Source organism: Fonsecaea monophora (genome assembly GCF_001642475.1).
Source record: "Fonsecaea monophora strain CBS 269.37 chromosome Unknown Scaff18, whole genome shotgun sequence".
NCBI lineage: Eukaryota > Fungi > Ascomycota > Eurotiomycetes > Chaetothyriales > Herpotrichiellaceae > Fonsecaea > Fonsecaea monophora.
In genome coordinates this window covers 64,952-85,403 of record NW_019173949.1, presented here as the reverse complement: position 1 = coordinate 85,403, position 20,452 = coordinate 64,952, and the positions used below count along the sequence as shown (strand labels likewise).

Sequence of the window (20,452 nt, the reverse complement as noted above, 5' to 3'; positions counted from 1 at the left end):
GAGGTTGAAGATGAAATGGGCAGAACGGGTGACACCATGAGCATTTGGGAAGGCGGGGGATTTAAACCAGCTGCGCCCAAAGTCGAGACACTGCGCACAGCCTAATCACACCTCCATCTGTGACCAGCCATGCCAGCCAGATCTCCTGGGGCCTTTCACCCAGACCAATCAATCTAGCGTCGCCTCTTATCCTTCGAATCTCACCAGTGAACTGACCCACCTTCGCTGCATGGGCCAGCATCAAGATCCAATCGTCCATCCGGACCTTCATGCAGTGGGTTGAAGAGCCGGAGTCAAGGATGAGAACGAGGGCAGACAATCGGGCTAGTTGGGGCCACCAATGAAATCCGACAAGTGCGGCATCTGAATCCACATGAGGCTGAAGTATGCACATCAAAGTACGTGCCAGTGTCGCGATGTGTCTGACCACTATGAAGGACAGGCTTCTCTACTAAAGATAGGTGGATTGCGAAATTACCGACCAGTCTGGCCTAGGACATTGGGCAATGACCTCCTCCATCTTCCACAGGGAATAACTCCAAGGACTGAGAAAGAATACTTTTGCGAAAGGGTTTTCCCAGCTCGCCGCGGCTGGTGCAACAATTCAATACTATCCCTGTCAGTGGCGCCGAGCGCGTTTAGTGGAGTTATGCATCGGTTGACGCAGACAGACATCTCGCCTGCACTGAGGCCGACGATACACACCATAGAATGTGACCAGGGTCGGCAGAGCAATGGAATGGATGAGGCCGCTGTCGATATCCAAAGACTGGCAATCACCTTGTGTGAACGTCTGATCCTAAGCCATTTCGTTGGTCGTATCCCTGCATACCCGACCACGAGGCGAGAGGGCCAGAGAATTTTCAGGGCGCAATGGGAATGACCGGAGTACCATATACCGACGGTGGGAAAGCAGCATATAAGACAGGGGCCTTCCCTGACCCATCAAACCGGCGGAAACATGAGAAAAAGGGATTGAATGCTTTCGCCAGTGCGATATCCGAGCGTCTTCCACTGCCAGAGAGACCTCTTCTTGACCCTGCACAGTGCTCTCCATGTCCAGCTACCCCATGAGCAACGCAAAGACGACACGGAGCGCGACCTCCATGGAGGGGTTGACTTTCCAGAACACCACACGAGCCAGACTTGACGCGGTCAAAGAGACGACACCGCCGGGCCTCTCGCCAATGCAACGATTCATGGCCGAGGACATCCAAGTTCAGCCGTGGAACGGCCTGAGTTCTGGCCTCGCCCACCATGTCACCCCACGCAAGAGAAGCCCAGCGAGCAGCACACGAAAAACGTGGTCCATCCTCGCAAATCCATCGTCAACAGATGGCTCAGTGTCGAGAGTCGATGCAGTAGACTCCGGCCTCGCTGTATCTCAACGTCCCAGCGGTCAAGCAACCGGCCTCTCCCGAGGAGAACACCAGGAGAAGCGCCTAGTTGCCGATGACCTGAAGTACGTCGGTCAGATCTTTGTAGAGGGCAAGTGGGAAAAAGAGACAGCGGGCCCACATGAGCAAGGGAATCAATCTGGTAGCTTGACAAGCAAACCATCCGCGATGGATGAGAGTGGCGTCGGGCAATGGGTACAGGTCTATTCAGGTCAACGCTTTGATCCATGACTGACTCTTTGCCCAACAAGCTTCAAACTTTCGTCCTAAGTACCCCTTTTTGTTCACACAAGGTTGAACAATCCCAAGCACCCATGCGGCAATACTCAAAACTGGAAGACCATTGACCTGTCAACCTAAAAATGAAATTCCCCTGGCTGGAAAAGAGCTGACCGTCAATGCCACCTCTTTGCAAACACAGACCCATGTCGCATGTCTCTAGTAAGCGTCATTACTCCGTGACTCGTTAGTATTTGATACATCGCACCCTCAATGCGGTTCATACCCCTCTTATGCGGCGAGTCCACTCCATCAATGGGGTCCAATTTAATTGTCCACACCAATGTGAACATTCTTCTCACCCTCTGGAAGGACCTGCTTCTCTTTCTCTCCCTTTAAGTTCGGAAGTTCCACCACTGCCTCCGCAATGATGGCCAAAGCACGCTTGATCTCATCTTCTGTAATAACTAGCGGTGGAGCAAGACGAATGATGTTCTGGTGTGTGGGTTTTGCCTGTTGTGCACAGTTAGCACTGCTATGACCTAGAGAATTGGAAGACTCACCAATAATCCCTTCTCCTTCATCAACATACACAGATCCCACGCACTGTGTCCGTTTGTCTTTTCCTCATCAATGACAATCGCGTTCAGCAGCCCCTTACCCCTGACTGTTTTGATCAAATCCGAATTCAAGTCCCTCAATCCATCGCGGAAAACATGTCCGAGCTTCTCTGCCCGTTCAGTCATCTTCTCTTCACGGACGACCTCAAGGGCACGGATCGCGACGGCACAACCAAGCGGGTTGCCGCCGTACGTGGACCCGTGTGTACCGGGTTCGATGGTGAGCATTACGTCTTTGCGGCCGAGGACGCAGGAGACGGGATACATTCCGCCAGAGATGGCTTTACCCAACAGAACAAGGTCTGGTTTTATTCCAGCCCATTCGTGGCAAAGAAGTTTCCCCGTTCGCGCGATACCTGTTTGAATCTCGTCGCAAATGAGCAGCACGTTATATTGATCGCACAGTGCGCGAAGCTCCGCCAGATAGCTGTCGTCAGGAACCACAATACCGGCTTCCCCCTGGATCGGTTCAACGAGGAACCCGGCAATCTTGTCGCCGTGGGATTCGAATGCGGCACGGACAGCCGGGATGTCATTGTATGGAATAACTTTACCCGTGGCTGGAGAGATGCTACCGACGCCAGGTAGGTAGGGACCATAGTTGTCGCGGGATTCAGGGTCAGTGGACATGGAGATGGCAGAGAACGTCCGTCCATGGAAATTTTCCCCCACACTGAGCACGATTGCCTCGTCATGTGGTATGCCTTTGGATTTATATCCCCATTTCCTGGCGATCTTGACTGCTGTTTCCACGGCCTCAGCACCGGTGTTCATTGGCAAAACCATGTCAAAGTTGAAATACTTGGTGACAAATTCTGCAAAGCGGGGAAATACGTCATTGTAGAATGCCCTCGAGCTCAAGGTGAGCGTGGATGCTTGTTCGACCAAGGCTTTGACGAGTTCTGGGTGGCAATGGCCCTGGTTCACGGCAGAATAGGCGGAAAGGAAATCCAGATATTGTCGGCCCTCTGGATCCCATACACTGGTTCCCAGCGCTCGAGCAAAGACAACTGGTAGAGGGTGGTAGTTGTGAGCGGCGTATTCATGCTCAGTGTGGATGGCTTCATCGGAAGTCGAGGCATGGTACCTTGATCGATCGGGGGTGCCAGCTGGGTGGAACGCCGGAGCCGTCGCTTTCAACTGAGTGCCAGTCGTCTGCCCATTTACCCTGGTGATGCCGTTGACGCCATCGCCATTGGTTGCCGACGGTGCCATTATAGAGGATGAGGTGATTATGGTTCTTGATATATTCCGAATCGAAGTTGGGCTAATTGGACAACGCCTTCGTGTTATGCTGAAATGTCGAAAGTGGGCTCAATCTTGTGTAACTGGAGTGAAGTAATCGTCGTCTCTCCCATAGGAATGCCGGGGCAAAATTATTTAAATACCCTTGATCAATGAGGTCCACAACGTCAGGTCATGTGCAGAGATTTTCCACATGGAACTCGCCTTGTTGCTATACCCCTAAGTGCAGGTGTATCCCGAGTGGAGGGGAGCCGTGGGAGCTTAAGCGTCTGGAGCGGCTCACGAGTCTGACCCGCAATGGCAGAGGGCGATTTCGAGTGGACAGGGTCGACGGGTGGTTGTCTGTGAAGCGTAATGAGATATGCAAGGGCACGAGAGGTGGCGGCACAGTGGGCGAGAGGCGAGGGGTTGTCGAGGGCAAGTGGGCTAACCCAAGCCTGCCCAAGCTACCTGCGTGACCCTGTAAGCTCAACTGCGGCTAAGCGCGGGATGTGTGCCCCCAGTCAAGCCTTTACTCCTCACTAGCACGTAGAAAGGACCGGAAACTCACCCGACCGTACCGCCTTGCACTGAGCAGCCACGTGACAAGATTTTCCTGCTTCTGCAGATTTTCCCGTGGTCGATCCCTCGCTTGACCTGCCCAGGCCGCTGTTTGCCTACTGTAAGGGCGAATCTAAACACCTACATAGGCTGTTCTTACAGTAAGGCTCTGGGCACGCCAGGCCCGCCTATAGCTTTAGGCCGCGGGACTTTTTGCCGATATCACGTACGAGGGCGATACTTAATAGGAGAGTCTAATGAGACTTTTTCTCAACAATAGAAAGGAAATACAGATCATTTAGATAATTATGTGAATGAAGACTTGACTATAATTAAGTCAAATTCCCATTAAATGCACTTGTGAACTCGAGCTACTACCTGCTTAGTTCTATAAAAGCAAAAAGGACACGAGTGTTAAGGTCCACCGCATTTCTGAATTTCCCCCACCACTCCTCCATCTTATTTTCTCTTTCTGAGATCCCGCTCTTGTTGATTTGCAGCGCTGATCAGCGCCATATCGATCTCTGGGCCTTGGAAGTTCCTGCCTGTGACGAAGAATAGTACAATAATGAGGCCAAACAGGCCGACCAGAACAACACTGGACCAATTCATACTGGAGATTTGGACAGGGTCGAAACTGGGGAAACAGGTAAAAACCAGGATGCAAACGACCGCAATTTGCGAAAAGACGTTGCAAAATAAGCCGAGCTTTCCGAGATTTAAAGTCCGGTTTGGTAGGGTCGAGCGCCCGCGTGCGAGCAATATAGCCTGAGGGACCACATAGGTGATGTTCTATAGCTCGTCAGAAGAGGGAGTCTCTGCCCATGATCCAGTTGAACCTTACCAGGTAAAGCACAGCTGAGGTAATAATAGAGTTGAAGGCTGCTGAGGACGCGATGAATAAGAGTCCATAAATCCAACAGAAGACCACAGAGAGCACGGTGGCTCTCACTGGGACTTTGGTCTTCGGGTGGAGATGCTTGAAGTAGTCTGAGAATGGCAGCCCGTTCTTGACATTGAGTCAGCATACAAGTATTCCTCGTCACACGAAGCGCATTCCTTACGTCTCGAGAAAATGCCCACGCCATGCGCCCACATGTAACCCACTGAGGCACGACACACACTGGACGCGATTCAGTCATAAACTTGACTGTTCCAGGACAAATCACTCACCAGTATAGATGACGGTGGTCCAGGCCAACATGAACGTGGAAACCCCCTTACTTCCTGTAATTTGATAGAAGGCTTCGAGCGAGGGCAGAGCAGAATTGACAACGGCGTCTGTGTCAGCCACTGTGTACATCATTGCAACCATGAGCGGCATTGTGGTCAGGAATCCGATGAGAATCGTGGTATTCCTGCAAAATGGCTCAGCGTTGTGTCCGTCAGGATCACGGTCGTCACTCACATAGCTTCCGGGATTTGTCTTCCAGGTCTGTGCATCTCTTCTGCGATGTGGATCGGGCTGTCTGTTCCGACATACGCAAATCTGCCGATGTTAGACAGACTGGTGACTTCGCAGAAAGGGAACAAGAGCGCTGACTGACAATGCGTTACAAATCCCGAGAAACCATCCCAAACCATCCGGCCATCCTGATGTGCCTTGGTTGAGTTTTGTCACGGTGCTGCCAGGAACCACTTGTTTCTTCATCGCCAGAACAATGGTGAAACAAATAACAAAGCCGACAATCGACATGGTGAGGACGAACTGAGCGATGCGTGGCACTGCCTTGGGAAAGAGAACGACCGGTGCCGCTGGTGGAATTAGCCATGTCGCACACATCGTCATTTCTGTGTCTTACCTGTCATGCAGACGACGCCGACGTAGACTAACCATGTCTGCCAGGAATGCAGGACCAGGTCCGGGTACCAGAAACTGACCATGCCGATGATAGAAACGGCAGAGAGAGTAGCGCCAGAACAAGCAATGATCCACCATCCGAGTAAGGTCATCCACCCAATAACAAACGCAGCAAAGCGCCTGGTTTTCAGGGGTGCCAACACCCATACAAAATGATATTGTCCCTGTCCGGAAACTATCAGTAACGGTGTGGGCGGCAGGGACAACGACCGCTTACGCCTGACGAAGGGAAAGCCGACGCAATCTCAGAAAGGCCCAGCGTGATGAATCCTTGCACGAAGGTAGCTATCAAGCAACCAAAGATGACCACTGGGCGGCCACCATAGCTCAAGGAGATGGCGAAACTGCTCAGATAGGCAATCCAACTGTTTGTGATACTGTGGTGCGTCAGACCAAGTTCACAAAGGGGTATGCGATCGTACCCGAATCCGACAGCAATGGACGACAGGCGCGAGAAGGAGCGCGGCATCTCAGCCTGATGCCCTTGTGCCTCAGTGACGTTGTTCTCGACAATCTCCATGGCACCTATTTCAAGACTTGGTACAGGTTCAAGCCCTGTGGGTTTCGAGTGGATCATTTTGGCAAGCGGCTCAGCCATTTTGCTCTGTGGCTCTCGCAAAGACTAAGGTGTGAAAAGAAGATATGTGAACCTGTCCTGGACGCAGGCAATGGGCGAGGTCATGTTAAAAGGCATCGCTGGTAGAACGGTATGCATAGGAGTGCAATCACATTTTCACTATCGCTCCCACCTCTTTGGCATAACCTGGTCTGGTTTGAGTACAGAGGCACCTCGACTGTCGCGGCTAATACTCCGTTTTGAGACAAGCGTGCCATTCTGAAGAACCGCAGCGGGTCAGGAGTATCGGGCAATGGGCATATCATGTAGCCTTTCGTCCCATCCAATCATCATCGTCGGCAAGGCAGCTTGATCGTCCGTGTTCGGAATCTTACAACTCTTATCTCCCTGTTTGTCGTTACCTAAGAGCGTCCTATGAAAAATTTTGCCGTGATGAACTCGGATAGTCATCAGAATGAACATGGCAGCTCACTCGCTCTCATAGCTCAGCGGAAAGCGCAGGGATGGCGGAAGCCTTGGGGAAGGTCAGCCTCATTGATGGCAGGTGAACGACGGGATACAGGCGCGCCAGTGCCAGGTCGAAAGACGGCTGGATCTTCCGCGCGTTGCACACGTGAATCCCCCCAGCAAAACTGTCGTTCTGACTGTGGCCATATATACCCCTTTCATGGTTGACCAACCTTCCCTGCTTCCTTCACAAGTACATTTTTGGGGCGACAGTCTATCCGTCCTTACTTGATATCCTCCCCAGAGAGATCGGACATGTCTTTGCTTATTTTGCTCCTGATAGTATTGTCGATATTCTTCTGGTGTCGATCCTACTTGCAGCATCCGAAACGAAGGGTTCCCATCTCGGTCACCGGTGCAAAGCAAAGACCTCCAGTGGCAAGCAACCTCACGGCCCTGGATTTCGGCAAGATCAAGCCTTACCAAGGAGACCCGACCCGAGATGTACCAGCATATTCACGCAGTTGGAAGGGCTCGCGCTACCTGATGACGATGGGCATACGCAAACTCGACGTAAATGACTGGCTGATCATCGACGACTTGTATCCATCCGAACATCGTGACAAAGTCGCACGTCTCCAGACGCCTGAGCGAGAAGTTGTCTTCCAGTATTTGGATGGTACTTACGAAGCTTGTCTAGAAGGGCTGGAGATCATCGTGCGGTATCTCACGACCAGATATCCACACGTTTTTGTTCTCGAAGGAGATTATGTTGTAAACAACCTTATGGGCGAACGATACCGAATTCAAGAGCCGATGGACAAGCACCCGCTGGAAGTGGCCTCGCTGCTAGTGTACGAAGACGTACATATCCTGCAAGAGGGATCAGACCAGCTCTATTCCCTGTCCGTGACACTCAATCATTTCATCCAAGCAGCTGAGCTAATTGTATGTAGGCGAGCATCAGCCATGTCTTTTCCTCCGGGTTGGACGGCGGAAGAACGAATCGGAATGCCCATTCGCGAATTGCATGCGCCCATTCCGATGTGGAAGGAAAAGTTGCAGGTTTCGATGGAACGGTGTGTAGAGTCGCATGTGCGTAGTAGGTCCCACGCCGGAATTCGCTGACACGGGTCACGCTTTTTGCAGGTATTTTGTCAACATGAAAGTTGGCGGAGGTGTTCAGCGCAACAACCTGTTCATGCAGCCGACGCACGAAAATTATCATCCGGGCCGCTTGGACGCGTATCCACCCTGTCATTCTATCAAGCAGGTCCATCTGAGGATGGAATTACAGAGCTTGATGCGCATGCCAAAGACACGAGCCCTCCTCTTCACCGTTCACCCATGGATCATCCCCGTGACGGACCTGGCCAACGAGCCAGACAAGCTCGAAATCTTATGGAGTCAGATACGCACCTACCCTGAGAACTTCGCCGAATACAAGCTACGACATCTATGGGGAGACGTCTTTGAAGAATTTGCGAAGACGGTATTGAACAAGGCCGGCCCGCACCCGCGAGATGAAGAAGGGGGAAACTCAAGTGCCCGTGCCCCTTCGAAACCGGCAATAGGTTTCTAGGTCATGCTTACATTGCGGTTGCGGTGGGAGGTATTCTAGAATGTATTCTTGATCTCACTCTCTGTACGAGGAGCAGGAGGTGTGCAGCACAGCACAGCACACCTCTTAATCTTGTTGTCCACCTTATCCTTCCCGAGATCCGATCTTTATGTCAAGATATTTTCTGAAAACGCTATAGGCAAGTCGCGAAAACCCCACTGTCAAGGCAACGTCACCAGAACTCAAAACAATGTGTCACGAAGATGGACACAATTCAAGAGACATATCTGTAGTTCTCCACGGCGTGTCTCGGTGGAAGGCTAGAACACCACCGCTTTGTCCTCGTATACTTGGGCATGTCGTATGTTTGTGAGCGCGCTAGATTTACCTACAATGGCAATTCATCCACCAGACATACCCCGGCCGCCGGCGATAGTAGTGGGGATGGCCGAGAAGGTTCGCTCAGGCAGAATTATGGCACAATCTTCGGACAGGCTCATTAGATTGTCACAAGTGTGATTCCTGATTTGGCTTACACACAAATCGCCAAGATACAGACAGTAGTCCAGCGAGGCCCCAGACTGGCTTTTTAGCACATCTACCGCCTCTTGTTGTGAGAGGAGTCGATTCATGTGGCTAGAAGTCCTTTCCGACCTGGACCCAGGATAGGCACAGGTATCGTGAAACGTACGGTCAACAGCATATCAGTCATGATCATGACATAACTTTAGGCCTGAATGACCATTTGTTGTTGGCCATGAGGCCACGATCTTTCGAGATAGGCGCGGACAACAAGGGGCAACAATAATTCACCACGAAGGCTTTCCCCCAAAATTAGTCAACTGCACACCTTCCTCTTCTAGCGTTCTACAGTCCTCCCACGTCAGGTGCGTTTGGGTCAAGGACGATTCGTGGATCCTTGAAATCCACCCACCCAAGCATTGGCTGCCACAGTGTGAATTAGAGAGACATCGAGAGGAGGGGTTCAGTCGGTTCAGAGTCCTTACGTCGCTACAAACAACGTGAGTAAAAGAATCAACCAGCCACGATGAGGGTCTGAGAGGAGCTACTAACCTTACGAAATACCCGAGAATTCGTTGGATCTCGAGGGGCAGAGTTTTGGCAACTTCCAAGGGAACCGCCTAGTCTAGCATGTTAGTTTGCGAACATAGTAGAAATCCGATGGCCAAATACAACTCACCAAGTATTGATTTCTGTCCGTAGCAAATACAAACTCGGTTAGTTCTCAATTTCACAGGTGTTCGCCCGGATGCGTTCGTGGTTGAACTTACTCTTCTTGCCTGGACACGGATGTGAGTAGACTGCTATCGTGAATAAAGGACTGCAGATATCGTACCTCAAATAGCCTCTGGTCATGAAGCAGCTGAAGAGGAGTCTCTCTTCGTCGTTGGTCGTGTTGGCACTGCCGCCGTGATAACAACTGGAAAGCATGATGAACCCATCGCCGGGGCTGAGCTCGGCGTACGCGACGAACTCTTCCTGGGGCGGTTGTTCTGTCGCTTCGAGATGGCTTCCAGGGATGAATCTGGTCGCTCCGTTGGCCTTTGTCGACTTTTTGCCCGCAACAAAAAAACCAATGCCGAGCTCGCGAGAGTTGGTGGCTTTGGGATACTCGTGCACCCGCTCACGGCTCGCATAGTGGATGTCGTCATCTCGGTGCAGGGGCTGATTGCTGCCGCCCGGTCGCACAGAGAAAGCAATGGTATTGTTTAGCTGGGGTCTCGAAATGTTGACCTCTGATCGGTTACCGTGCCATTTGTAAGCCTTTGTCGTGAGGAATTGGTCACAAACAGCCTGATAGACGGGATGATTGACCACCTTTTCCGCAAACAGGCGTGACTTGCCCACGAGACCAAAGGCTCGACGGGTAGTCGGCGGGAAAAACCCGTCGTTTGCAGCCCACGGCTTGTCCGCCTCCAGGGATGGACGTAAGTCACTCTCGATCTGCTGGACTTCTTCCGGGGTCAAAACATTGCGGACAAAGACACCGCCAGACTTCTTCAACGCCGTGACTACATCATCAGGATTGGCGTCCGCCTGGAACTCTGGGACCGGCAAAGGCTGTCGAGGTGGCCATTCCTTTGAGTAACCGTCGACCAACCGTTGGTAGGGGATAGTGACATCGTCATACTCGACCGTAGGCGGCGGCTGTTGGGCGGCTCGGGTAATCGTGGTCGTGGCCATGTTGCGAGACCGAGTGTCACCGTAGACGAGGAAATGGTATTGATATCAAGCAGGCAAAGCAAGCTTCTGTGCTCATCGTTCATTGCTAGTTGGATTCCATGCTCCTTTTAGTACACGTACCCGCATCCGGAGGTGCCCATAGCAAAGCCGAGCTCGGAATTTGCCCTCAAACTATGACATTAGTGGGGTGCAGATTTCTGCTGTGGTTGTGGAAGTCGATTCTCCTCTCTGCCCTTATCACGGCATAAGCGTCTAATTTGCCCAATTCGGCAGCTTGTTCCTGCAGAGTCGGGCCTGGCCAATAAGTGGAGATAGCGATACTCGCATCCGTGGGTCTCCGACTAGAGTGACGGACAGCAGAATCACTGGTCTCGCATAACAACATGGATATTTGATAGAGTCGCACTGTGACGCGAACCGTCGTCTTCTCCAAACCCTTGATCAATTACGCTTGGTCCAACATTTCAAGCTCCTCAATCCGGGCTGGCATCGTCAATATCATGACTGCACAATTCAAAGGTAAACACCCCAAAGCGAAGGATCACAGGACGCATGCTTAAAACGAAAAGGGTACGCCGTGGAATCAGCTTCCACCTGGGATAAACCCAAGGTTCTTGACATAGAGCCACCACCGTTCGGTCCCTTCGATGTCGACGTCAAGATCAGCTACTGCGGCGTTTGTGGCAGCGACCTTTTGACTGTCCAGGCAAACGAGGGTAATGACAATTGGGTGAGCGGAGCGCCTTGAGTTGGCCAGCCTTATACGTCCCCCTGCTGACTTAGAGACAGCCCGGAACTGCGTATCCCATCGTTGTCGGCCACGAGATCGTTGGCGAAGCGGTACGAGTGGGTGAGAAGGTATCCAAAATCCGACCGGGGCAGATCGTTGGTGTCGGAGTCCTCTCCTCCACGTGTGGCACATGTCGATTGTGCAATTCCGATCGTGAAAACTATTGTGTGCGTAAACAGGCCATCAAACGCGTAACAATGGGCATCCAGGGCTAATGCTTCGACAGTCCAGCCTGGTGGAGACGTACAACTCCAAATACTCGGACGGTTCCATCTCGCACGGTGGGTATGCAAATTACAAACGTATCCACGAAGACTTTGTCTTTGTTATTCCCGAAGGTCTCGAATTGACCACTGCGGCGCCTCTCCTCTGCGCCGGTCTTACGGTGTATGCTCCCTTGGAACAGGCCAAAGTCGGTCCAGCCCAGCGAGTCGGCGTCATTGGGATCGGTGGCCTCGGTCACTTTGCCATTTTATTTGCTCAGGCCATGGGTGCTACAGTAACAGCGATCTCGCATAGCGAGAACAAGCGAGCAGATTGCGAGAAGATGGGTGTCTCCAAATTCATCAATACCAGCGCGTCTGAGACGTGGGTCCAAAACAACGCAAAGAACCTGGACATTCTGATATCCACGACGTTTGCCGATGACTTTGCTCTGGAGAGCTACCTCGAGTTGCTGGACGTCGGTGGTAGGCTCGTAATATTGGGCTTGAGCGAGTCGAAACTGCCGAGGATCCCAGCGGGTCTATTGATCGGCTCGAATCTCACCATAGTCGGTTCGATGATTGGGAGTAAGACACAGATGGAGAGAATGCTGGCGCTGGCTGCCAAAATCGATATGAGGGCGTGGGTCGAGGTCATGCCAATGAGGGACTGCGGGAAGGCTCTGGAAAAGGTGGCCTCGGGAAAAGCACGATATCGCTGCGTCCTGGAGGCGGATCTGTGAATATTGTCCACCTCGACGGGACTTTTCAAAATAGCACCAAGCACCATTGCTCCGAATTCAGTTTCGCTTCCCAGGTCCACATGAAATTTTGTTTGCGATACATTTCTTCGCGCCACCAAGTTTGGAGAAAGCGCAAGGTTTCCTGGGCATTGTCGGCCCCATGAAAGAGTTTAGATTGGAGAAACCTTCGCACGAATTCTTGCTGTGATGGGAGTGGCGATACAATACCAAGCATGAAAGGAGCAAACAGTGAACATTCCAGATCCTCGTTGTGACGCAGTATGGCCTCCAGACACTCGAGACCATAATCTCGTGTCTTTTGGACTTTGACATCTTCACCTTTGGAAGGGTCCACCGTGAGGTAGAGACAAATGAAACAAGCTTGGCGATAGGCGTCCACAAGCAGGCGTTCTACGCGCGAAGGATTACAGGCCTCCCAACTCTGGATAATGCCGGACAACTCCAGGCTTTCTGCAAAGTCGATGGGACTGAGACAGGCGAGCGACTCCTCGTTGCCGTTTGTTACAAACAAGTGTTTTGTACGTTGATGGAGTGCAATAATCCGGCTCAAGAGAACGATGAGATCGGCATTTGCTTGCGAGAGGAGACCCTGACGTAGGTTCTGTCTCGAGGGACTGAACGTGTCCGAGGTAAGCGGACAGACGTTCTCATTGAGGGTGATGGAAGCCAGGACGTCGTAGTAGCGATAGAGTTCCAGAGCAAAGCGGTGCATTTCCAAGTCGGCGAGTGCTGCATCCTGTCTCTGGGCCGGTTCGTCTTCACACTGGCACAGTCGACGTCCGATCTCGGCAGCGGCGAGGAGGTGTAAACGCCAATGCTGTCTTTTGCCCTGTCCGAGACTGTCCAGCTGCACCAAAAGCAGCGTGCTCACAAATGTTGGCAATAGGGTTGAGGCTGATGGAGATGCTGCTGAGATGTCTGCGCAAACATTCTTGACCCTCTCCGAGTGGCACTGGAGAGATTCCCCTTTGAGTGCCCAATACTTGCTCTCGACGGCGACGGCAGGCGCCTGAGACGATATGGTGTGAAGCTTGAGTAAATGTTGCGCCGAAATACTCAAGAGGGTGCACAACAGGCCTCTGTCGCGCAGAGCAAATGGCGCCAGCAAAGACCGAAAAGGGACCGCGGACAAGGCCGAGGAGAACGACTCGGGCACCGATCGAAGATAGTGCAAGAGTAGCGCTTGTTCCAGCTCGTCTTTGACACCATCGGCCAAGCATGGTATTGCCTTGTATAGAGCAGACGCAGCTCTTGGTTGTGGGAACTGTAGATCGGTCGACTCTACTCGGTGAGCTTGATCGTCGAGAGATTTCTCCCCACTTACAGTGCCCCTTCTACGTCGCCCCGGGGGAGTAGGACGGTTGGCAGAATCGCTCGGCCCGCTGGATTGCGATGCGCACCATTCAAGCGTCCTTGCGTGGGACTCGTCGTCGCTCAGACTGTAGCTAGATGGGCTTCGAGAGGCTAAGTCGACATGGTGCGTTGTTTGGGGTTCGGCAGTCACGGGCAGTGTGGCGACCGGCCTAATGAATGTCAGCTGCTGGCATCGTCACCAGGACTCCGAAAATACCGCTGCTTCTTGTGGGAGCGCAGGTAGCCGGGCTGCCATACGCTTATCTGATGATAGCCGCCACAGATCAAGGCTGCCCTCGAACAGTTGTTGCAGAATGGTCTCTGCTCGTCACATTTCTTGTGACGCTTCCGACAGGTCACACAGCCTGTTTTGGTTCGTACGGCTCTCCATGTGGACATGCTGGGATCCGAGGAGGAGGAAACATGAGGAAATGTCTCTGTGCAGACGTGGTCGACGAGAGAAAAGGGAAAGTCGTCGTGGGGAGAGACAGCAGGGGGAGATAAAGAAGGGAGAACCATCATCGGTCATTGGACAAGCCCGAATTTCTCCACATTGCCCGCCGCCCTTATCGAACTTGAAGATGGCGCCTGTTGGACCCATCGAGGCGGACAGTTGAGCTTGTCAATACACACAGCCAACCAGCGTCTCTCAAACATGAGATTTTGAACATGTAACCGAGCGAAGTGGCAGGATGGGCAGAAGCCATACGGCTTGGCATCGAGGACGCCGGTCTGCGGGACACTTCCGGCGAGCCGGGTGTCTCGCCGAGAGTGTTGCGCTCACCGGTAATCTACCAGCACTCATAGCACGTGAGAAGTTTTAGTTCAGCAACAAGTACTCAGTATACATCACTGATTGAGCCCATGTGTGACGGGTGTGCATGGGAATGTCTGCGTGGCCTTTCATACTAGCCAATTGCCGTTGTCGCACCTGCCGAAGCCATGACAGACAACATTCCGTCGAAAATGTCTTTCAATCAAGCTTGGCTCCCTGCATTTTCTTGGCCGCGCGTTGAACATTGAAATGCGACCACGGAAAGAAGCAACTTCTGAGTCAGAATTTGAATTGCCAATCGGGATATAACATGGTGTTTTGGCCCGTGGCAGCATCGACATACCCCAACTTGTACACCCTGCGGCCCAGCCAAGTTTGGCAGCCGCTGACTGGATCTACGCGTTATCTCTCTTTTCCGCGTTGGGGACGACAGAGATGGCTGTGGCCACGGCCCCTTCCTTGAGCACGGGACGAAGAAGATGAAGGGTAAAGTTGATCTGACATTCCGTGGAGAAGACGACGGAGATGTGTCCCGTTGCGCTGTTCGGCCCCATCATGATGAAGAAGTTCGGGAAACTCGATACGTAGCTTCCATAAGAGGCACAATGTCGTTTCCACTGCTTGGTGGTCAGCTTCAAGACCAGGGAACGGAGTGTATGCTGCAGCAAGCCACGTACGTATTCGTTCAGACTGATTTCCCCCTGACCACAGACCTCGAGACGATGCAGGATCTGCTCTGTTTTGAGGCCATTGGCAAGAATGATCGCATCCGCATGGATTTCTCGGCCCGACTGCGTTTTGACGCCCGTCTCTGTGATTGTCTGGATCGTATCTGTGGCCACTAACTCGACACTGTCCTGGTGCAAGCAAGCAAGATAATCAGTATCTGTGACTTTACGTTTGCAGCCAATCTCAGTCTTGGGAATCAGCACATCATGATATTTGACAGGGGCAGTTCGCTTGATGTGAGCAATTTTGCATGCATTTCAGGGAATCTCTGATTCTTTTTCCGGCGTTGATCTTAAACCCATAGAAGTCGCGTTCCAGGGTACAATAAAGCCAAAAACGGCAGAGGCGTATTGCAAAGGGAATTTATCGCATGACCGCCCGGAATACTGCTCCATACTCTGGGTTTGGTCGTTCACTGAATCAATGCGGTTTGCGGCTGAATTGAATGATCTTTTTGACTCGTCCTGGGCCCTGGCTCATGATGGGGACAAATTGTGTGGCATTGCAGCCATTTGCCTGGGAGCATATAATCAGTACGACCTTCTATTGCTCCCGAGCGTTGTTCATCATGTACCGATAACCACTACTTCTTTGTCCTTCCAGTCAAACGAATGGTCCCAATGGGCCGAGTGAAACAGTGACCCTGTGTAATTTTGTGCGCCTTGGGTGTTGCAGTCGTTGGGGATAGACAAGGCACCGACGGCCGAGATGACAACGCGTGATCTCCTTTCGAAAGTCCGGCCTGTCTGGCTATCGAGTATTGTGACCAGCCAAGTCGATGTTGCTTCATCGTAGACAGTCTTCCGGACAGTGGTTTGAAAGTGGGTGCGTGAAGGAATCGCATATCACGCCGCGACATCCTGTAGGTTGTCTTTGATTTACGGCTGCAGTGCAAACTTCCGTGACTGGATTCAGGGCAAACGAAAATGAGTAGAAATGAGAGGGAACCTAAATCAGAAGGTCAATCTCAGAGATGTGTGCTTGGGTCCGATATGTCATACATCACATCCACAACCTGGATATGAATTTACAAGTCAAGTGCCTGCAAGTTTCCGTTCCTTCTCATGGATTTCAAAAGAGGCTTTCGGAAATTTCCCCTGCAATTGTATAGCGAAGCCAATTCCATAAAAGCCACCTCCGATAATGATTATGTCTATGTCCACTGCCATGTCGGCAGTGGCAAGCAAGCACGGGAAGAAAAGAGACACTCTCGGAGTTAGTGGATATCTTCAAGAGGGCAATCATACTGAGTTGATGTATTGAGTTCATTAACAACAAACAGCGAGCATGCCCTCTCGGAGTGATGGGGCACTTGGGGCCTTTGCCTCTCAGACACATTTGTCGTAGACGTTTCGCAACCGAGATGTAGGAAGAAGCATCCTAACCAAGCATCGGATCTGGGAACTCTGTTTGGCAAGTGTACCTTGACTGTGTTGATCAGGTCTGGCCATCCGAAGTCCCTGTACTGACTGAGTGCTGTAACAATTCTATCTAACGAGTGCCATTGCGTCCATCCGAATGCGGTAATGTAGGCGCCAGTTCGACTGCTGACACTCGTCTTTGACAAGGCGTACGCCACACCTTGCCACGTGGGCCAATTCCGGTTCGGTGATGCTAGACTACCTCAATTGTTCCTCTAAAAAGCTACCCTGCATCAGAATCGGCTTCTTTGCCGCGCTCCCAGGATTCGTTGCCAGGCTGTCAAAATAAGCCTCTACACTCGGCGTTAGTAATCAACTGTAGGTAAATAACATATCAGACTACTACAGAAGAGACTACTTTGCCGCGTAGCACCTCCACGCTCAGCGGTGATTCATCACCATGGCTAGAACACTTTAATTGATGTGATTATCAATGGCAAATAGATACTGTTGGCCTGGGATCCCCTGGTTGTGATTACATGGGCCCTGTCTCATGCCTTTGGCTCATCGAGCGCAGCCACTTCAATCTCAACCTGCATACCCTCCTCACCTAGTTGGGAGATACCAACACAAGTCCAAAGAGGTTGATGATTTGGCATCCAATATCGAAAATTCTGGACCATATGATCCATGGCATCTTTACCCAGTGGAAGGTGGTAAGATCTCACACGATAAACCTGACTCCATCCAGCACCTCCCGCATCCTTCAGAGCCAGATCGACGTTTTCGAAAGCCTTGTCGATTTGAGCTCCCAGTTCTTCAATGACAACGCCCGTTCTTGAATCCCAGCCTCCTGTTACAGTGAAGCTACGATTAGCTGCTTGGCACCATCGCGCAATGACCATCTGCAGCGTGCCTTGTCCAGAGATTTCGAGCCGGTTGCCGATGCGGGCAGTCTGGCTGACGGATAAATTCTTCAGGTTTGCTTGTCCCACGCCTGCGTAGCTGGATAATGTAAAGTTACCCATGATGGGAGGCTGGGACTCGTCACTTATAGGAAAGCTGTATGGCTCAAGAAAGCTGGCAGGCAGAGACAAGTTCGCGAGGCTGGTCAGAGGACAGGACTGCGCAGTATATATACACTAGCGCCGATAACAGTAAATGGACATCCGTAGGAGGTAAAATCATCGGTTCCACCTTAGTATAGAGCTTCTTCTAGTCGTCGGCAAAAGGTCCTGCAGCCCAGGGCTATAGGGGAAAAGCCCGGAAGCCGGGGCGGCCCAAGGCTATACAGTACTGTATTAGACGAGCCCAGGGCGGCCCAGGGCTCCCAGCCAACCGATGGGTGAGGCACGGGTTGGCGTCAGTGCGGGCTCAGCCCTGGCGGACCCTAACTCGCGCTAGACGAGGGTGAGCATAGGGCGGCATAATTTTCTGGCCCGAAGCGGGTGCGTCGCCTGCAGTTCTCCCCCACATTGGCACTCATCTGTCACCATCACGCACTTATTCTAGACCTCAGGTCAAAGACGACGACGTAACCGCACTTCTGAAGCAGAGAAAAAAAAGTAACAATGGCAACTCTCAAGGGGCCAGGTGCTCCTCAGAAACACGATGGCTCTGGCCTGCGAATTGCAATAGTCCATGCTCGGTGGAACACCACCATAATCGAAGCCTTGGTCAACGGTGCAAAGAAAGCCATGCTGGCTCAAGGGGTGAAAGAGGAGAACATCGTCATTGAAACTGTCCCCGGATCGTACGAGCTTCCCCTCGCAGTCCAACGAGTCTATGCGGCGTCCCAAATACAGAGCACAGCGAGCGCAGTTTCAGGTGGCCTGGGCAGTCTCACGAGTGGAATCGGAGATCTTCTGGGAGGCAGTAACTCGACGACAGATCTGCAGGGAAGTCTACAACCAGGGCCGCCGGAGCCAGAAAAGAAAGATGTGAAAGGATTGAGGCATACCTTTGATGCCATAATAGCCATCGGTGTGCTCATCAAAGGCGAGACCATGCACTTTGAATACATTGCCGATGCTGTGAGCCATGGCCTCATGAGAGTCCAATTGGACACCGGTATCCCGGTGATCTTTGGTCTCCTTACAGTGCTCAACGAAGGCCAGGGCCTGGCCCGAGCTGGTCTCGAAGGAGGCACCGGCAAGGAGGCTAAGGGACATAACCACGGGGAAGACTGGGGCAATGCAGCCGTCGAACTTGGAGTGAAGAGAAAGGGATGGGGGGAAGGAAAGGTTGCTGGAACGTGACCTAGGCAGAACTGCCCGGTACTTGTTTTGGTTTCTAGAGGCACCACAAGCCGAGAAGACTCTCTGGTGTCAAGCCTTGCTATTCGAGAGAGACGTGGAAAGCCACAAAACTAGATGTCCCGCCGATGGTGGTTTCTGCCTCCTTTTTTCAACTGGAGTCCCCATCGACCATCTCCAACGCCGCGGTAATGCTACAGTGCTGGAAAAGCGAAAACAATCACTCCTGCATGGCATCCTCTTCCTCTTCGTCCTCATCATCTCCCTCCAAGCTCTTCTTAGCTGCCTTCTCGGCCTCTTCGAGTATCTCTTGTGGAACTTGCTCATGTCGGCCTTTCGTTGGACCGTCGAGGCTCGAGATCCATGTCATCTCGAGTTCAAATTCCTTGTCTTTCGAGTCTTCATGTGCAACGTAGATGATCCTAGCAGCTTCCATGACGGCTTCCTTGAGAGTAATGTCACAGGTGGGTGAGCCTAGGTCAAGCTTTTCCAGCTCAGCTTTGGCAGCTTGCCGTCCTTTGCCAGTTGCGGCACCATAGTAGCCCTAAGAGATTGCAGTCAGCACTGTCATTCGTGATCATTCTTTTGACATACCCAGTAGAGCCCGCTTGGCTCAATCATGTAAAGCCCTGGACCACCTCGTTTGACAGCTTCACCTTCGGACTTGCCACCTGCACCCGACGCCGGACCTAATCCGACTTGACCGTCTACTCCGTGTTCCGCTTCAGAATCCCAGCCTCCCAAAATGGCCGTCACACCAAAGGGCCGTACGCTGGAGTACAATGTGTATGCCTGCACATAGCCCCCTACTCTTGACGCTAGAGCATGTATGGGAATGGGGGCTTTGTATGTTTCTCTCCAACTACTGGCCTCGTCTCTTGCTCTGCTGATGAGGTGACGACCGTCTGGGAGTAATCCTGAAGTCACAATTCCTGCGTTGCGGTCGACCGTGGATATTCTCTTGTTGGAGCCGGGCTTCAGGAGCTTCGAGGTTATGATCTTCTCGCAGGCCAGAACGACACCATGCTTCGTCCGAATTCCGATACACGTCCCACCGTTTTCCACTGCTTTGACGGCGTATTCGACCTGGAAATTTCGGCCATCCGGCGAGAAGACAGAGTTGGAGAGATCGTAGCCTGTACCTATCGACGTCTGGATACCACACAATTAGTATTTTTGCTAGACCTCGATGGGACTATAAGTGACATACCATTGCGGCGGGATAGCTTGAGACGATTCACAGTGTTTTGCAGTAGTGTGGCTCAATACAGGTCTCGAAGTGAAGAGGTCCCGTCAAGATTTCGCTTGGTCTTGGAGATATCGAAAGGTTGATTGTACAGTGAGAACTTCTGTCAAGGCCAGACTTCATTGAATGCGATGCAGGCTCCCCAGAGCCGCGCCATTGCAGACGCATAGCATGAAGCCCAAAGTAGACTAGTCCTGCCAAGGCGCGTATCGGGAGATTTTGGCGTGTTTGATGAGTTTGGAGTTTGGGCAGCAGCGACGGGCACTACGTGTCATCAGCACCTTCCGACTTGGTCATGTGTGTG

General features: G+C 52.1%; 10 protein-coding genes across 10 annotated transcripts; 4 read left to right on the top strand and 6 right to left on the bottom strand.

Annotated features, from left to right (window-relative positions):
- Positions 1–873: 873 nt before the first annotated feature.
- On the top strand, positions 874–1,628 carry AYO21_03569 (hypothetical protein; the record flags this gene model as incomplete). Its single annotated transcript, XM_022653543.1, has 2 exons — positions 874–991; positions 1,048–1,628. 2 exons carry the CDS (start codon positions 874–876, stop codon positions 1,626–1,628), a joined length of 699 nt encoding a protein of 232 aa, XP_022514067.1.
- A 315-nt stretch (positions 1,629–1,943) lies between these two features.
- On the bottom strand, positions 1,944–3,451 carry AYO21_03568 (ornithine aminotransferase; the record flags this gene model as incomplete). Its single annotated transcript, XM_022653542.1, has 2 exons — positions 1,944–2,129; positions 2,180–3,451. The coding sequence occupies 2 exons, from the start codon at positions 3,449–3,451 to the stop codon at positions 1,944–1,946; spliced, it is 1,458 nt and encodes a 485-aa protein (XP_022514066.1).
- A 1,029-nt stretch (positions 3,452–4,480) lies between these two features.
- AYO21_03567 (hypothetical protein) lies at positions 4,481–6,480 on the bottom strand (the record flags this gene model as incomplete). The annotated part of the gene is made up of 8 exons (XM_022653541.1): positions 4,481–4,813; positions 4,866–5,030; positions 5,086–5,144; positions 5,195–5,379; positions 5,430–5,510; positions 5,569–5,776; positions 5,824–6,046; positions 6,100–6,480. The coding sequence occupies 8 exons, from the start codon at positions 6,478–6,480 to the stop codon at positions 4,481–4,483; spliced, it is 1,635 nt and encodes a 544-aa protein (XP_022514065.1).
- A 741-nt stretch (positions 6,481–7,221) lies between these two features.
- Positions 7,222–8,488, top strand: AYO21_03566 (hypothetical protein; the record flags this gene model as incomplete). The annotated part of the gene is made up of 2 exons (XM_022653540.1): positions 7,222–7,854; positions 7,994–8,488. The coding sequence occupies 2 exons, from the start codon at positions 7,222–7,224 to the stop codon at positions 8,486–8,488; spliced, it is 1,128 nt and encodes a 375-aa protein (XP_022514064.1).
- A 1,218-nt stretch (positions 8,489–9,706) lies between these two features.
- AYO21_03565 (hypothetical protein) lies at positions 9,707–10,672 on the bottom strand (the record flags this gene model as incomplete). The annotated part of the gene is made up of 1 exon (XM_022653539.1): positions 9,707–10,672. One exon carries the CDS (start codon positions 10,670–10,672, stop codon positions 9,707–9,709), a length of 966 nt encoding a protein of 321 aa, XP_022514063.1.
- A 500-nt stretch (positions 10,673–11,172) lies between these two features.
- Positions 11,173–12,408, top strand: AYO21_03564 (hypothetical protein; the record flags this gene model as incomplete). The annotated part of the gene is made up of 4 exons (XM_022653538.1): positions 11,173–11,191; positions 11,242–11,402; positions 11,462–11,629; positions 11,689–12,408. The coding sequence occupies 4 exons, from the start codon at positions 11,173–11,175 to the stop codon at positions 12,406–12,408; spliced, it is 1,068 nt and encodes a 355-aa protein (XP_022514062.1).
- Positions 12,409–12,433: 25 nt separating this feature from the next.
- AYO21_03563 (hypothetical protein) lies at positions 12,434–14,181 on the bottom strand (the record flags this gene model as incomplete). Its single annotated transcript, XM_022653537.1, has 3 exons — positions 12,434–13,693; positions 13,754–13,952; positions 14,000–14,181. 3 exons carry the CDS (start codon positions 14,179–14,181, stop codon positions 12,434–12,436), a joined length of 1,641 nt encoding a protein of 546 aa, XP_022514061.1.
- A 771-nt stretch (positions 14,182–14,952) lies between these two features.
- Positions 14,953–17,675, bottom strand: AYO21_03562 (hypothetical protein; the record flags this gene model as incomplete). Its single annotated transcript, XM_022653536.1, has 3 exons — positions 14,953–15,174; positions 15,235–15,414; positions 17,376–17,675. 3 exons carry the CDS (start codon positions 17,673–17,675, stop codon positions 14,953–14,955), a joined length of 702 nt encoding a protein of 233 aa, XP_022514060.1.
- Positions 17,676–18,218: 543 nt separating this feature from the next.
- AYO21_03561 (6,7-dimethyl-8-ribityllumazine synthase) lies at positions 18,219–18,905 on the top strand (the record flags this gene model as incomplete). The annotated part of the gene is made up of 1 exon (XM_022653535.1): positions 18,219–18,905. The coding sequence occupies one exon, from the start codon at positions 18,219–18,221 to the stop codon at positions 18,903–18,905; it is 687 nt and encodes a 228-aa protein (XP_022514059.1).
- Positions 18,906–19,122: 217 nt separating this feature from the next.
- AYO21_03560 (hypothetical protein) lies at positions 19,123–20,115 on the bottom strand (the record flags this gene model as incomplete). Its single annotated transcript, XM_022653534.1, has 3 exons — positions 19,123–19,446; positions 19,497–20,054; positions 20,113–20,115. 3 exons carry the CDS (start codon positions 20,113–20,115, stop codon positions 19,123–19,125), a joined length of 885 nt encoding a protein of 294 aa, XP_022514058.1.
- Positions 20,116–20,452: the final 337 nt, after the last annotated feature.